Source organism: Phocoena sinus, chromosome 13 (genome assembly GCF_008692025.1).
Source record: "Phocoena sinus isolate mPhoSin1 chromosome 13, mPhoSin1.pri, whole genome shotgun sequence".
Lineage (NCBI taxonomy): Eukaryota > Metazoa > Chordata > Mammalia > Artiodactyla > Phocoenidae > Phocoena > Phocoena sinus.
Genome location: NC_045775.1, coordinates 18,807,606 through 18,821,681, shown reverse-complemented (window position 1 = coordinate 18,821,681; position 14,076 = coordinate 18,807,606). Strand labels below are relative to the sequence as shown.

General features: G+C 36.0%; 1 protein-coding gene across 10 annotated transcripts in view; it reads left to right on the top strand.

The window, feature by feature from the left end:
- Positions 1 to 14,076, top strand: part of ITSN2 (intersectin 2) — a 173,313-nt gene that overhangs the window by 67,385 nt on the left and 91,852 nt on the right. For all 10 annotated transcript variants that reach the window (XM_032652403.1, XM_032652396.1, XM_032652398.1 and 7 more), the window contains one exon: positions 4,430 to 4,569. In XM_032652403.1, the coding sequence (XP_032508294.1) occupies positions 4,430 to 4,569 (140 nt within the window). The remainder of the gene's footprint in view (positions 1 to 4,429; positions 4,570 to 14,076) is intronic.

The following is a 14,076-nucleotide window of genomic DNA, read 5'->3' as shown; positions in this document are numbered from 1 at the left end:
TAGGAAGCTTTTATTTGGAGTTTGCAAAGTACCCAGTATCCCTTAGACTCCTCTGTCCATAATAATAACCATTTAAGATTTTCAGCCCTGTGCTAAGCACCATGCTAGGCAGTTTTCATGCATTATTTCCTTTCATCTTTACAACAACCCTGTAAAGTAGTCGTTGTTATTTCCATTGTGCAGCTTGGAAAAACTGAGGTTCACAGAGAATAAGTAATTACCCAAGATCACGTAATAGTAGGTCTCAAATTCTTGTGTGTCTGACTCCTAAAGCCCACCACACTACCATGTTGCCTCTTTCAGTTACCTAACACAGTGCTCGTAGATGTGATATGATCACATTCAATATGAAAGCATCCATTATTACTGATGCTCATTTTGAATACTAAGAATGAATATTCTTTTACTGTTATTTTTCCCATTGCTTGTCTCTCACCTTGACTAGAATAGGACCCATGCCTTATCCTTCACTTTTACCTACCATTGACAAAGTGCAAGGCCTTGCATATAGCAGATTTGTAATTTAATGATTAAATATTTATTGAAATACTGGAAAACTGTTAGAATTATAAGACAATTTAACAAGGTGCCTGGATACAAAATCAGCATATAAAAATCAGCAACTTTACTGTATATCAAAAGTGTTTATTTAGAAAATAAGGGGGAAAAAGGTCTCATTCACATCAGCATTCTCATTGTTAAATGAACAAAGAAGAAATGCACAGCCATAAAACTTTACTGATTGACATAAAAGATTCCTGGATAAGTAGATACATATTATATTCCTGAATGAACTTGCTCAATATTTTAAAGATGTTATTTAGTTCTCTACTAATTCATCCATATATTCAGTTTTATTCAGGTTTCCTTAAATGAAAATTGACAGATAATTCACAAATTAACCTAGAAGAGAAAATACACAACATGAGCCAAGACTTAAAAAGAAAAAACATTGGTGGGGGGAGGAGTCTAGCCCTATCATATACCGAAACATGAGTTATGAAAAGGTATAGTACCTAAAATAATGTATTATTGATCCAAAATAGAAACAGAACACTGGAACTAAATAGAGAGTCTAGAAACAAGCATATATATATATATATATATATATATATATATATATATATATATGGCAATTTAGGATTAGATAAAGTTGGCATTTAACATCAGTGGGGAAGGGATGGGCTTTCGATAGTTACTATCTCTTCATTAAGTGATTTGAGGGATAGTTGAAAGGGGGGTGAAGAAGCTCTTTACCTCACTTTATGCAGATATAAATTCTAGGTAAAGTGGGAGGCTAAACATAAAATATAACTCTAGAAAAAAATGTTACAGAGGAAAACATTTTTATAATCTTGGTGTCAGAAAAGTCTCTTCAAACAATACATAGAGCTATGAAGGAAAATAGTTTTTGATGAAATAAAAATGAAAAACTTTTTCATGATGAAAGATGTCATAAACAGTAAAAAAAAAAAAAAATTGAAATATGTATGATACAACAAGAATTTAGAGCTTCTACAAATCAGAAACTAAGACAAGCCAATAGGAGGAAAAAGCCAGCAAAGGTTGAGACGAGACAATTCAAGATGATGGCTGATAAATGTAAGTAGGTGGCCATATAAATAGATGTTTATCTAATTTCAGTAGTTGTCAAGAAAATACAAATTAAAGTGACAGTAAGAATTTTTTTGCCAGTTGGCAAAAATGAAAACTGAGTGATACAATCTCCAAAATTCACAAGCAGCTCCTGCAGCTCAATATCAAAAAAACAAACAACTCAATCCAGAAATGGGCAGAAGACCTAAACAGACATTTCTCCAAAGAAGATACACAGATTGCCAACAAACACATGAAGGGATGCTCAACATCACTAATATTAGAGAAATGCGAATCAAAACTACAATGAGGTATCACCTCACACTGGTCAGAATGGCCATCATCAAAAAATCTACAAACAGGGCTTCCCTGGTGGCGCAGTGGTTGAGAGTCCACCTGCCGATGCGGGGGACATGGGTTCGTGCCCTGGTCCGGGAAGATCCCACATGCCGCGCACGGGCCACTGGGCCTGCGCGTCCAGAGCCTGTGCTCCGCAACAGGAGAGGCCACAACAGTGAGAGGTCTGTGTACCGCAAAAAAAAAAAAAAAAAAATCTACAAACAATAAATGTTGGAGAGGGTGTGAAGAAAAGGGAACCCTCTTGCACTGTTGGTGGGAATGCAGATTGATACAGCCACTATGGAGAACAGTATGGAGGTTCCTTAAAAAACTAAAAATAAAATTACCATACGACCCAGCAATCCTACTACTGGGCATATACCCTGAGAAAACCATAATTCAAAAAGAGTCATGTACCAGTGTTTACTGCAGCTCTATTTACAATAGCCAGGACATGGAAGCAACCTAAGTGTCCATCAGCAGATGAATGGATAAAGAAGATGTGGCACATATATACAATGGGATATTACTCAGCCATAAAAAGAAATGAAATTGAGTTATTTGTAGTGAGGTAGGTGGACCCAGAGTCTCATACAGAGTGAAGTAAGTCAGAAAGAGAAAAACAAATACTGTATGCTAACACATATATATATGGAATCTAAAAAAAAATGGTTCTGAAGAACCTAGGGGCAGGACAGGAATAAAGACGCAGATGCAGATGTAGAGAATGGACTTGAGGACACGGGGAGGGGGAAGGGTAAGCTGGGATGAAGTGAGAGAGTGGCATGGACATATATACACTACCAAATGTAAAATAGATGGCTAGTGGGAAGCAGCTGCATGGCACAGGGAGATCTGCTTGGTGCTTTGTGTCCACCAAAAGGGGTGGGATAGGGAGGGTGGGAGGGAGACGCAAGACGGAGGAGAAATGGGGATATATGTATAGCTGATTCATGTTGTTATACAGCAGAAACTAACACACCATCGTAAAGCAATTATACTCCAATAAAGATGTTTAAAAAAAAAAGAAAGAAGAGTGATAGTATCTGGTGATAGGGATATGCAGAAACAGGTAATTTGGTGTCATTGTTACTGGTACAGCTTTTTGGAAGGGCGGTTTGGCAGTTTCTGTCCAAATTTAAAGTGTGCACATCCTTTTACATAGCAATTCTTTCACCTCCTAGCCTTTTAAAATACCTCCTTGTGTGTGTTAAAATGTACATACAAGTATGTTTATGGCAGCATTTTTATTTAATAGTAGAAAATCAGAAACAACCTAAATGGCAATCAAAAAGGGAATCGTTACATAAATTACGGAATACCCATAATGTGGACTACCAGGGAGCAATTTTAAAGAATGAACTAGATCTAGATGTCTTTAATGGTGAGATGTGTTATTAAATTTAAAACAAGTTGCCAAGCAGTGTAGACAGCGTGATCCCATTAAAGCCCCATGGAAATGCTGAATATGCACATATTAAGTACCTAAGAGGGGGGTAGGAGTTGAGATGAAGGGAGACTTTTTTACTTTTTACTCTATATGCTTCATTTTATTTGAATTTTGTACTAGATTTCTGTACTTTAAAAAATACAATAATGTTTTAAAATATGTGCAGTTGACCGTTGAACAACGTGGGTTTGAACTGCACAGGTCCGCTTCTGTGCAGATTTTTTTCAATAAGTAAATACTACAGTACTACACAGATCCGTGGTTGTTGAATCCAAGGACTTAGAACTGGGGATATGGAGGAACTGCACCCACGTATGCTGAGGGCCAACTGCAAGTTATACTTAGATTTTCAACAGAGCAGAGGGCCACCCTCCAATTGTTGTTCAAGGGTCAGCTGTATTTAAATAGATGGTGAGATTGCTATCTTAATTTATTGAAATGTAATCTGTATCATATATTTCCATCCAGTTTTTTCATCCTTGCCTAAATGTGTAAGAAAAGGTCATATAAAATGAAGCTCTCTGTTCCTACCTCCTAAAATAATACCACTGAATGATCCAGTTAGTAATATTTATTGAGTCCTTGTAGTGAATATTCCCCTATTCTTGGTAGCACTGAGAATAAATAGAAAGCTACTTTAACAATAGGTGCTATTAATTGAGTATTTACTATGGGCCAGACTCTGTACTAATGGCCTTTATATCATCACCTCATATATGAGGTGGGTGATATAAGGCCCATTGAATAGGAGAGCCTATGGATCAGATTGGTGAAGCAGCTTACCCAAAATGGAGCGTCACTTCAAGTTCTAGTACTTTTGAGTACAGAACCAATGCTTATAACATTTCCACATGAGGATCTTCCAAGATATGATCCGAAAAAGGGAAATGACTGCTGATTGTTTTTTCCCTTGAGTTGATCCACCTTATGTGTGTATAGCCTTTGGCTCTCTAGTTATACCAATTTGACCAGACAGTAAATGTTAATTACTGGTAATGACAGAAACTTCTACCAAATGTAAACTGTATGATGTTTGTCTTTCAGATTTAGGAGTCGGTTTACTTCATAAAAAATCATTAGAAAAGGAAGAATTATGCCAAAGACTTAAAGAACAATTAGATGCTCTTGAAAAAGAAACTGCATCTAAGCTATCAGAAATGGATTCATTTAACAATCAACTAAAGGTATTTATCTTCTATTATATTCATTTTTAGTTAGCTGCCTTCTACCTTCCTTATTTTGATTTAATTGAATAAATAACTGAAGCTATTATTGTTATATGTAGTACACATTTCATAATTTATTTTATAATTTGTGCTATACCAGAATTGCAGGATTGTTTTTAATGTTCTCTGTGTATTATAAACATTGAGTTGTATAAATAAACTTATAATTTACCATAGTTTCCAGTTTTTGATGACTGTTTTTATTGGCATCTATACATTTTCTTTTTTTTTTTTTTTTTTTTTTTTGCGGTACGCGGGCCTCTCACTGTTGTGGCCTCTCCCGTTGTGGAGCACAGGCTCAGCGGCCATGGCTCACAGGCCCAGCCGCTCCGCAGCATGTGGGATCTTCCCGGACCGGGGCACGAACCCGTGTCCCCTGCATCAGCAGGCGGACTCTCAACCACTGCGCCACCAGGGAAGCCCGCATCTATACATTTAAAAAACAATTACCTTTGTCAGGATTAGGATTAGATTAGATTAGATTTGTCAGTATTAGATCTCAGCCAGAATGATCTTAGGCAAATTTGAAAATGGGAAATATGGAAAATTTTAAATAGTCCAGGTTGTAGAGGCTCTTTTAACACACTAAATTCTTTTTTTTTTTTTTTACAATTTAATTAACCTTTGTGAAATAATGCCATAACCAATGAAATCCAAAGCATAATTTGGCACTAAAAATTTTGCATGAAAAGTAGATTCATGATTCATTATTTGCTGCAGTGGCAGAACAGATGTCCAAAACGTATACCATATGCTTATCATTCTGTTCAGTGTTAGTTGTATACTGAAGCCATGCCTGTGAAAGAAAATATTAAAAGCTAGCAACCAGAGTAATGGCATATGATTAAAATTTGGGACTAGTTTCAGTTACTCCCTTGCTAATGAAGCATGAAGTTTTTAGAGCATAATGTATTACAGAGCTTTTCAGGCAGCTCTCTGTCTCTTCATGTGACTTTCATTTTGCTGACTTATCTAGAGTAATGTTACACCAACCATAGAGTAAACAGAATGGTAAAAGAAACCATGGTGGCTTCAGTTAAGAAAGGGAAGTTTGAGGTGAATAATGTTAATAATACATTCTACCCAAGCATATATTCTGTAGAAAAAAAATTTAAAGAAAACCAAATAATTTGTCGTTGATAGACAAACCAGCCAAGTTATCTTCCCTACATTATTATTTTTTAAATCTGTACATAGTTTAATTGGCTTTTTATCTGCCTTATCTTACAGTGTGGGAATATGGATGACTCTGTTCTTCAGTGCCTTTTGTCTCTGCTAAGCTGTCTCAACAACCTCTTCCTCTTACTTAAGGTTATTTTCTAATATCTAGCTCCTTTTCTTTGAGTTACTTTACTGTTTTCTTTTTTAAAAAACTAGACTATTCTTTGCATTTATCTAAATATCCTTGTTTGAAATAACATATACAGTATAGACATTTTTTTTTCTGCTTGCTTAAATATCCTTCTGCTGTCTCACTGCCTGTTTGAGTCTAATGCTAGGAATCACTAGGGTTGCCCAGAGTAACCTTTCTCATGAGGAGCCCAGGACACTGAGAAATATTTCCTGGTTCCCGTACAGCATCCCTGTGAGTTGGGCTAACTGATGGGATGATTACTCATTCAATTAAAAGGGAAACTAAGGGAATGTGAGATTAAATTATTTACCCATATCACTGAAATTATTGTTTAAAATAAAACTTATACCTTCTGAAATCTAGTGCAAGGTTATGTCACGTATATATCAGGCTGCTTCCTAATACTGCTATAAGATTTTTCTTTAAGAAAAATCTTAAAGAACAAATAATGCAGGTGCAGCTTTAGTTCTGTCTAGTTATCAGGCCTCATATTTAGATACCCTTGCACCACAGATAAAAATGTTTAAATCATATTTATAAACAAATAGTTCACTTTGTCATGTATAGATAGCACAAAGAATATTTAAAACATTCAATGAATTCCTATTTTAATTTAGTCTAAAGAAAGTTGCTTTATATTTACCACTTGCTGACCCTAGTAGATTTTTGACTGTATTCTACTCAGTACTAAAATGGATGGCAGTGGGGCAATTACATATATATACACAGTGAAGACGAGAACATAAGTAGAGCTCATTTGTTACCTAAGCAAAGGTAGGGCAGTTGGAAAGATGGTATCATCCTTTCCTTTATGGTTATAGCATGAATGGCCAGATTATCTGGTCTTAGAACTTTTGCTGCAGATCACACAGAAATGTAAACCTAGGTGTTTCTTCACGTATACAGTGCAGTTTGATGATGTTTGTGGACTGTACTCACACACAGAAGTCTGATGCTTCGAGTTAGCATTTGATTCTCCACAGGCTAGCAGATTATTCTTGCCTCTTGTTTTCCTTTCTTCCTTCTGCTTCCTGCCTTCCAACCTTTCACTGCTTGTTGAGGTTTCATCAGAGGCAATTTAGGAATGTAAAAGGGAATGAAACCTATACTGTCAGAGTGGTCAGGAGACTGACTATTGTTACAGAAAGCAAGAAAAGAGGCTTTCTGTAGTCATTGGAAATGATACAGAGCAGTCAGTTAACTTAGTACTGAAAAGTATCCATTGAATTGTCAACAAGGAGACCTTTGAAGACCTTTCTGAAAGTGCCATCTCAGTTGAGTGACCAGCAGAGGCTGGATTGCAGCAGATCAGGAATGAATGGGAGCTGAGGAGGGGTGGAGTGCGTGTAAACAACTCTTTAGGAGAGTGAAGAGAGCATGAGGAAAACTTTGTTTGTTTAAGAAAGATGACAAAGGATACAAAGTTTCAGTTATGTAAGATGGATAAGTTGTGAAACCCACTGCACAGCATGGTGACTATAATTAGAAAATTTCAACTATACAATACAGTATTGTTAAGAGTATATATCTTAAACATTCTCCCACAGAAAGAGAGAGAGGAAGGAAAGGAAGGAAGGAAGGAAGGAAGGGAGGGAGGGAGAGAGGGAGGGAGGGAGGAAAGAATGGAAAGAAAGGGGAAAGAAAGAAAGCGGGGAGAGAAGAAGAGAGGGAGCGGGGTGGGGGGGGAAGGAGGGAATGGTAACTATGAGGAAATGAATATGTTAATTAGCTTGATTATGGTGATCATTTCACAGTGTATATGTGTATTGAAGCAGCAAATTGTATACCTTAAATATATACAGTTTTTATTTACCAATTATACTTTAATAAAGTTGAAAAATAAAAGAATAATTAGGACCACCCTTGAAAGTGGTATCACCTTTTTGTGCAGCATATGGATACATGAGGAATGGATAGTTTCTGTTAGGACCGGAGAATGGGAATGGAGAAAATTAAGCTTTTTAGGTAACTAACCTTATCCATCTCAGTGTCTTAAAGATGATTGCCAGGCTCAAGCCAAATATTTAGTTGCTGAATTCCCAGCACCTAGAACAGTGCATGGAACATCATGTATGGCAATACACACTTGTTGAATGAATGAATGGTTTTGAATATTCTCAGTCAGAAAATATACAGCATTTAGAGTTAGTATTGGTATGTAGAGTTTATGAGAAAAAAGTAGAAAGAAATTAGTCAAAAAACAGCAGAAAACCATGTATCCCAGGTTTTAGGAAAACTTCTGATTCCATATAATTTATTCTTTTAAGTAAAGGCTATTTTTTAAATTCAAGAAAAGGAAGAAAGAAAAGTAGAAGAGAGAGGAAGGGAAGGAGGAGGAAAGTGAGAGATTGAGATTGACCGTATAAAGTAGTGATAATTGATGGAGCAAAGTCCCAAGGAAGCAGACTAAGATATAATCTGGAGCATAGATTGAAGGACAAGAGAAGAAGAATACTTCCAGTGTAACATATGGGGATTAGATAGGTGTGAAGTCAGCTAAATTTGTTGGTAGAGAGTAGGAAGTTGATAGCTTCAAAACCTAAAATCAGAAGCAAGTTAGATCATTACAAAGAGTCTTCATAGGTGGTTGAGGACATGAAATAACTCAAACTAGACTAGAAGGAGATGAATGCAGATGGAAGAAGTTTTATTGCTTTTGAGATGGAAAGATGAGGGAATTCCAGTCTGGCTTAATGAGGCAAGATTATTGGCTGGTAGTGAAAAGAATGAATGGAAGATTGGGGAATTTCAGGAGTGAAAAGTAGGCATGAAATACACATCTTAGTGGGGGTGGGGAGTGCAAGCTTAGTAGAGGAAAACAGTAGGTGTCCTGAGCAATGTTGAATGCCTATTTGAAGTTGGAGTTCATGAATTTAAATTGAAAACAGCAGGCCTAATTGTGTCTTTTTTTTCCCCCACCAAAGTTCAGCTGTTTATGTGTAAGCATGGAAAAGGATGATGACATAGGTTAATAGATTCATACGGGTTTGAGGTTTTAATAGACATGGGCAGAGAGGGAGGAACAAGGGAGCTACAGATCTTAACACAGTAACTGTGATAAACATGAACTCTGAAATAGGTACTGGACATGAAGGGATATGAAGAGAGGAAGGGGTGCTGATGAAAAAAGAGAGGATGATGGGGTCAACAGAATGGAGGTCTCAGTGAGGTTGGAAACCTGTTGAAATGGATGTACCATATATAAGAAAAGCTTGAAGGATAAGAACTTATGTTTGGAAAATGGGATACTGATCAGTGGTAGTTCTCTTTTTGATGATGACAAGATTCAGGGTATAATAATGCAAATGAGGGATTAAATGGAGTAAAAAAAATCATTGTTGAGATCAGTTGTTTTGTTTTCTCTTTTTTTAGTTAAAATGAGAAGTTTTATTTTCGATGGATTTTATTTTATTTATTTATTTTATTTTATTTTTATTTTTTTAACATCTTTATTGGAGTATAATTGCTTTACAATGGTGTGTTAGTTTCTGCTTTACAACAAAATGAATCAATTATATATATACATTTGTCCCCATATCTCTTCCCTCTTGCATCTCCCTCCCTCCCACCCTCCCTATCCCACCCCTCCAGGCGGTCACAAAGCACCAAGCTGAGATCTCCCTGTGCTATGCGGCTGCTTCCCACTAGCTATCTACCTTACGTTTGGTAGTGTATATATGTCTATGTCTCTCTCGCTTTGTCACAGCTTACCCTTCCCCCTCCCCATATCCTCAAGTCCATTCTCTAGTAGGTCTGTGTCTTTATTCCTGTTTTACCCCTAGCTTCTTCATGACATTTTTTTTTCTTAAATTCCATGTATATGTGTGAGCATACGGTATTTGTCTCTCTCTTTCTGACTTACTTCACTCTGTATGACAGACTCTAGGTCTATCCACCTCATTACAAATAGCTCAATTTCGTTTCTTTTTATGGCTGAGTAATATTCCATTGTATATATGTGCCACATCTTCTTTATCCATTCATCCGATGATGGACACTTAGGTTGTTTCCATCTCCGGGCTATTGTAAATAGAGCTGCAATGAACATTTTGGTACATGACTCTTTTTGAATTATGGTTTTCTCAGGGTATATGCCCAGTAGGGGATTGCTGGGTCATATGGTAGTTCTATTTGTAGATTTTTATGGAACCTCCATACTGTTCTCCACAGTGGCTGTATCAATTTACATTCCCACCAACAGTGCAAGAGTGTTCCCTTTTCTCCACACCCTCTCCAGCATTTATTGTTTCTAGATTTTTTGATGATGGCCATTCTGACTGGTGTGAGATGATATCTCATTGTAGTTTTGATTTGCATTTCTCTAATGATTAGTGATGTTGAGCATTCTTCCATGTGTTTGTCGATGGATTTTATCACAATAGAAAGTTATAATCCTCCTACTGTGATGCTCTTAAACTTTATAACCTTCTTAAACCATATACACTTTTTAATAATTATGTTTTATAAAACTATCTATACAGAAGATCTGTTGTCAGATACTTACATTTGCATAAATCCTATTTGTGTTTTTCAGTATTTTTTTCAATAATTCTGAGGCAGGAAAGGAACAGTGCCAAGGGATAATTAAGCCTTCTTATCTGTATAATATTCACTTGGAAAATTTTCCTCCAGTGTGCTGAAATACATATGTTTAGCCCCAAGAATGAACATTGAGAATGCTTTTGAATTCATAGTTTCTGGTCACTTAGAATGACTTAGCAGAGCTGCCCAAGTCCTGTCAGCACCCTGGACACCAGTTCTTACAGTTTTCAACTCAGCATCAAATAAACCACATGCTCTTAGTTGTTACTTAACTGATATTTCCCAGGTTACTATTTCAATCCCTACCTTTTTTTTTTTAACATCTTTATTGGAGTATAATTGCTTTACGATGGTGTGTTAGTTTCTGCTGTATAACAACATGAATCAGCTATACGTATATCCCCATTTCTTCTCCGTCTTGCGTCTCCCTCCCACCTCCCTATCCCACCCCTCTTGGTGGACACAAAGCACCAAGCGGATCTCCCTGTGCCATGTGGCTGCTTCCCACTAGCTATCTGTTTTACATTTGGTAGTGTATATATGTCCATGCCACTCTCTCACTTCGTCCAGGGTTACACTTCCCCCTCCCTGTGTTTGAGGAGATCAGTCTGAGTTGAGGTTTTGATGGGGTCATCTACATTGATGTCAAAGACTGGAAGAATAATGAAAATGAATGAATGAGGATCAGTGACCAGGTGATCCATAGATGACAATAAAGGGGAATGGGAGGGTGGTACTGCTGGATGTTATTCTGAGCCTCAGAAAAAGATGGAGTTTGTAAGAGTAAGAAGAAATAATCATCTAGAAATGGCAATGAAGAGCAAAGAAAATACTCAGGCCAGAAACTGGTAAGCCATCCTCAACCAAGCAGTCAAATTTAACATTACCCAAATGGCAGAAGCTGACATTATGTGTCTCCTGATATGATGCGCTGAAAAAGACACATCACTTCTTTTTTTTTTTTTAAGACACATCACTTCTATACTATTTTTGCCAAAAATATTTCATCTGTGTAAGTGTAAGGAAATAATTAGACAAACTCAAATTGTGGTTTGGTCTGTAAAATAGCTGACTAACCCACACTCTAAAAATGTGAATCTCATAAAAGATGGAGGAAATCTTACAATGATGAAATGAAATGTATGGTCCTTGATTGGATTATGGAGCCAAAAAAAGGCTGTTATTAAGGTCAATATTTACACTATTGGGAGGTAACATCTTTTGAATATGAATTCTGTATTAAGATTATTATGTCACTATTAAATTTCTTTAGTTTGTTACTGACATTGACACCGTAGTTACATAGAATAATGATGAAGTTCTGGGGTGAAAGCATCAGCGTCTTCAACTTGGTCAAATTTTTTGTAGATCTGAAAGTTTTCAAAATAAAAACTTGGAGAAAAATTATGTTGCAAAATGTCAAATGTTTATGAAAATGAAATAGAATAAGTATATTTTTAAATTATAACAAACACTGGAAGATGGAGAGGAGATAGGGGGATAGTGTAAATGAGCAGATTCCCCATATTCCATATCAGGAGTCAATAACTATTTTCTAATTCATAAGATATACTAATAATAGGATTTATTAAAGGCTTTATCTGTGACTGGCACTGTTCTAAATGTTTTACTTATATTAATTTATTTAATCCTTAATATTAACCCATTGAGGTGGGTCCTATTATTGGTTCACATTTCACATAGGAGTAAATGAAGTTGCACAAAGATAGCAAGCAGAAATTCAACCCAGAGAGTCAGGATTTGACCTTCAATGGTTATATTTTTGTTAAAAAGATGAAAATTTATAAGCTAAGTGTTCAACTTAAGAAGCTAGAAAAAGACTAGCATAATAAAGGGAAAAAAGTAGAAGGAAATTAGTGAAACAGAACACAGATATTTAATACAGAGAATCAAGAAAGCCAAAATTTGACTCTCTTTATAGATTAATAAAATTATCAGACCTTTGGCAAGACTTAATTTAAAGACAAAATAAAAATAAAGGAGTGAAAAAGAGCTATAACTAAATACATTGCAAACAATAAAAGAGAAGGGACTATTACGAAAAATTTTGCACGTAAATATGAAAACGTAGGTGAAATGAGCAAATCAGAATTTGCTGAAACTGGCTCAAGAAAAATAAAATATTTAGGTAGCTCTATTGTCACAAAATATTTTAATTCCATAGTTTAAAATCTTCTCTAAAAGAGAATCCAGACCCAGAATTTTACTGAAGGAATAAATAACTCCAGTCTTATACATCTGTTTCAAAATGTAGAAGAGGGAATATTCCCAACTTATTGTATGAAACTATCATAAACCTCAAAATTTGATAAGAATAGTATGAGGAAGGATCATTATAGACCAATTTAGCATAGAGGCAAAAATTCTAAAGAATATTGAAAAGTTGAATGTGGAAATTTATAAGAAGGGATACTCCATTATGACCAAGTTGGATTTATCTTAGCCATGCAAAGATGATTTGACATGTAAAACTGTTGACTGTAATTTGCCATATAAACAGATTAAAGGAGAAAAATAGTATGCTTATCTCACTAAATGCAGAAAAGGTATTTGATAAAATTTAACATCTATTCATGATGAAAAAATGAAAAAGTTATTAGCATATTAGGAATGGAAGAGAACTTCCTTAACCTGAAAAGAATGATCTGTTATTCCGTTAAGATGGAGTACAGTTCTTTTCGTTAAGTGCAGATTGTTTACTTCTTTTCAGTTAACTGATAGTTTTTTTTTTAATTGAAGTATAGTTGATTTACAGTGTTGTGTTAATTTCTGCTGTACAGCAAAGTGATAGTTAACTGATAGATTTAACCAGGACCTCCTGGAAGCATGACTTAACTCAGAGGAGTGAGTCTAATGATAAGAATTTCTAGGATCATTGTAAGTCAGGCAGAGGAAATGTTTTTGAGAAGCCCTGTGGTGCTCTTCAAATTGTATTAATATGCATAGACTATGGTTTATGTATTTTCATTCATCCAGTAAATACTAATTAAATAACTACACTGTACTAGGCTCTCTCTTGGGTGGGGATACCTTGATGAAAGGCAGTCCTGTTGTCAAGAAACTCACTCCAGTGGAGACAGTCATACAGTCAGAAGACGCTGCCTGTGATAGGGGAATGCACAGAATGTCTTGGGGAGCACAAGGAAGCTCGTTAATTCACACACTGGAGCAATGGGCTAATGAAGGAAGACTTGGAACAGTATTTTAAAGGACAAGTTAGAGGGCTAACCTTAGAGCCATATTAAGATCAGACATTAATTTGACTCCTCTTCACTCTCCTTTTAAACTTATAATTCTGTTTATGACTTCAGCCAGTAATATAGCTAATATTTACTGAGGACTTACTATGTGCCCTGCCCTATTGTAAGCACTTTATGTGTATTAACCCATTCAGTCCTCATAGCAGTGTTATGAGGCATGTACTATAATTAACCCCATTTTACGATGAGGAGACTGTTAAGTAACTTTCCTAAGATTACTCAGCTAGTCACAGATAGAACCTGATTCAGACCTTGGCATTCTTATTCCAGACCAGTGCTCCATGTGCC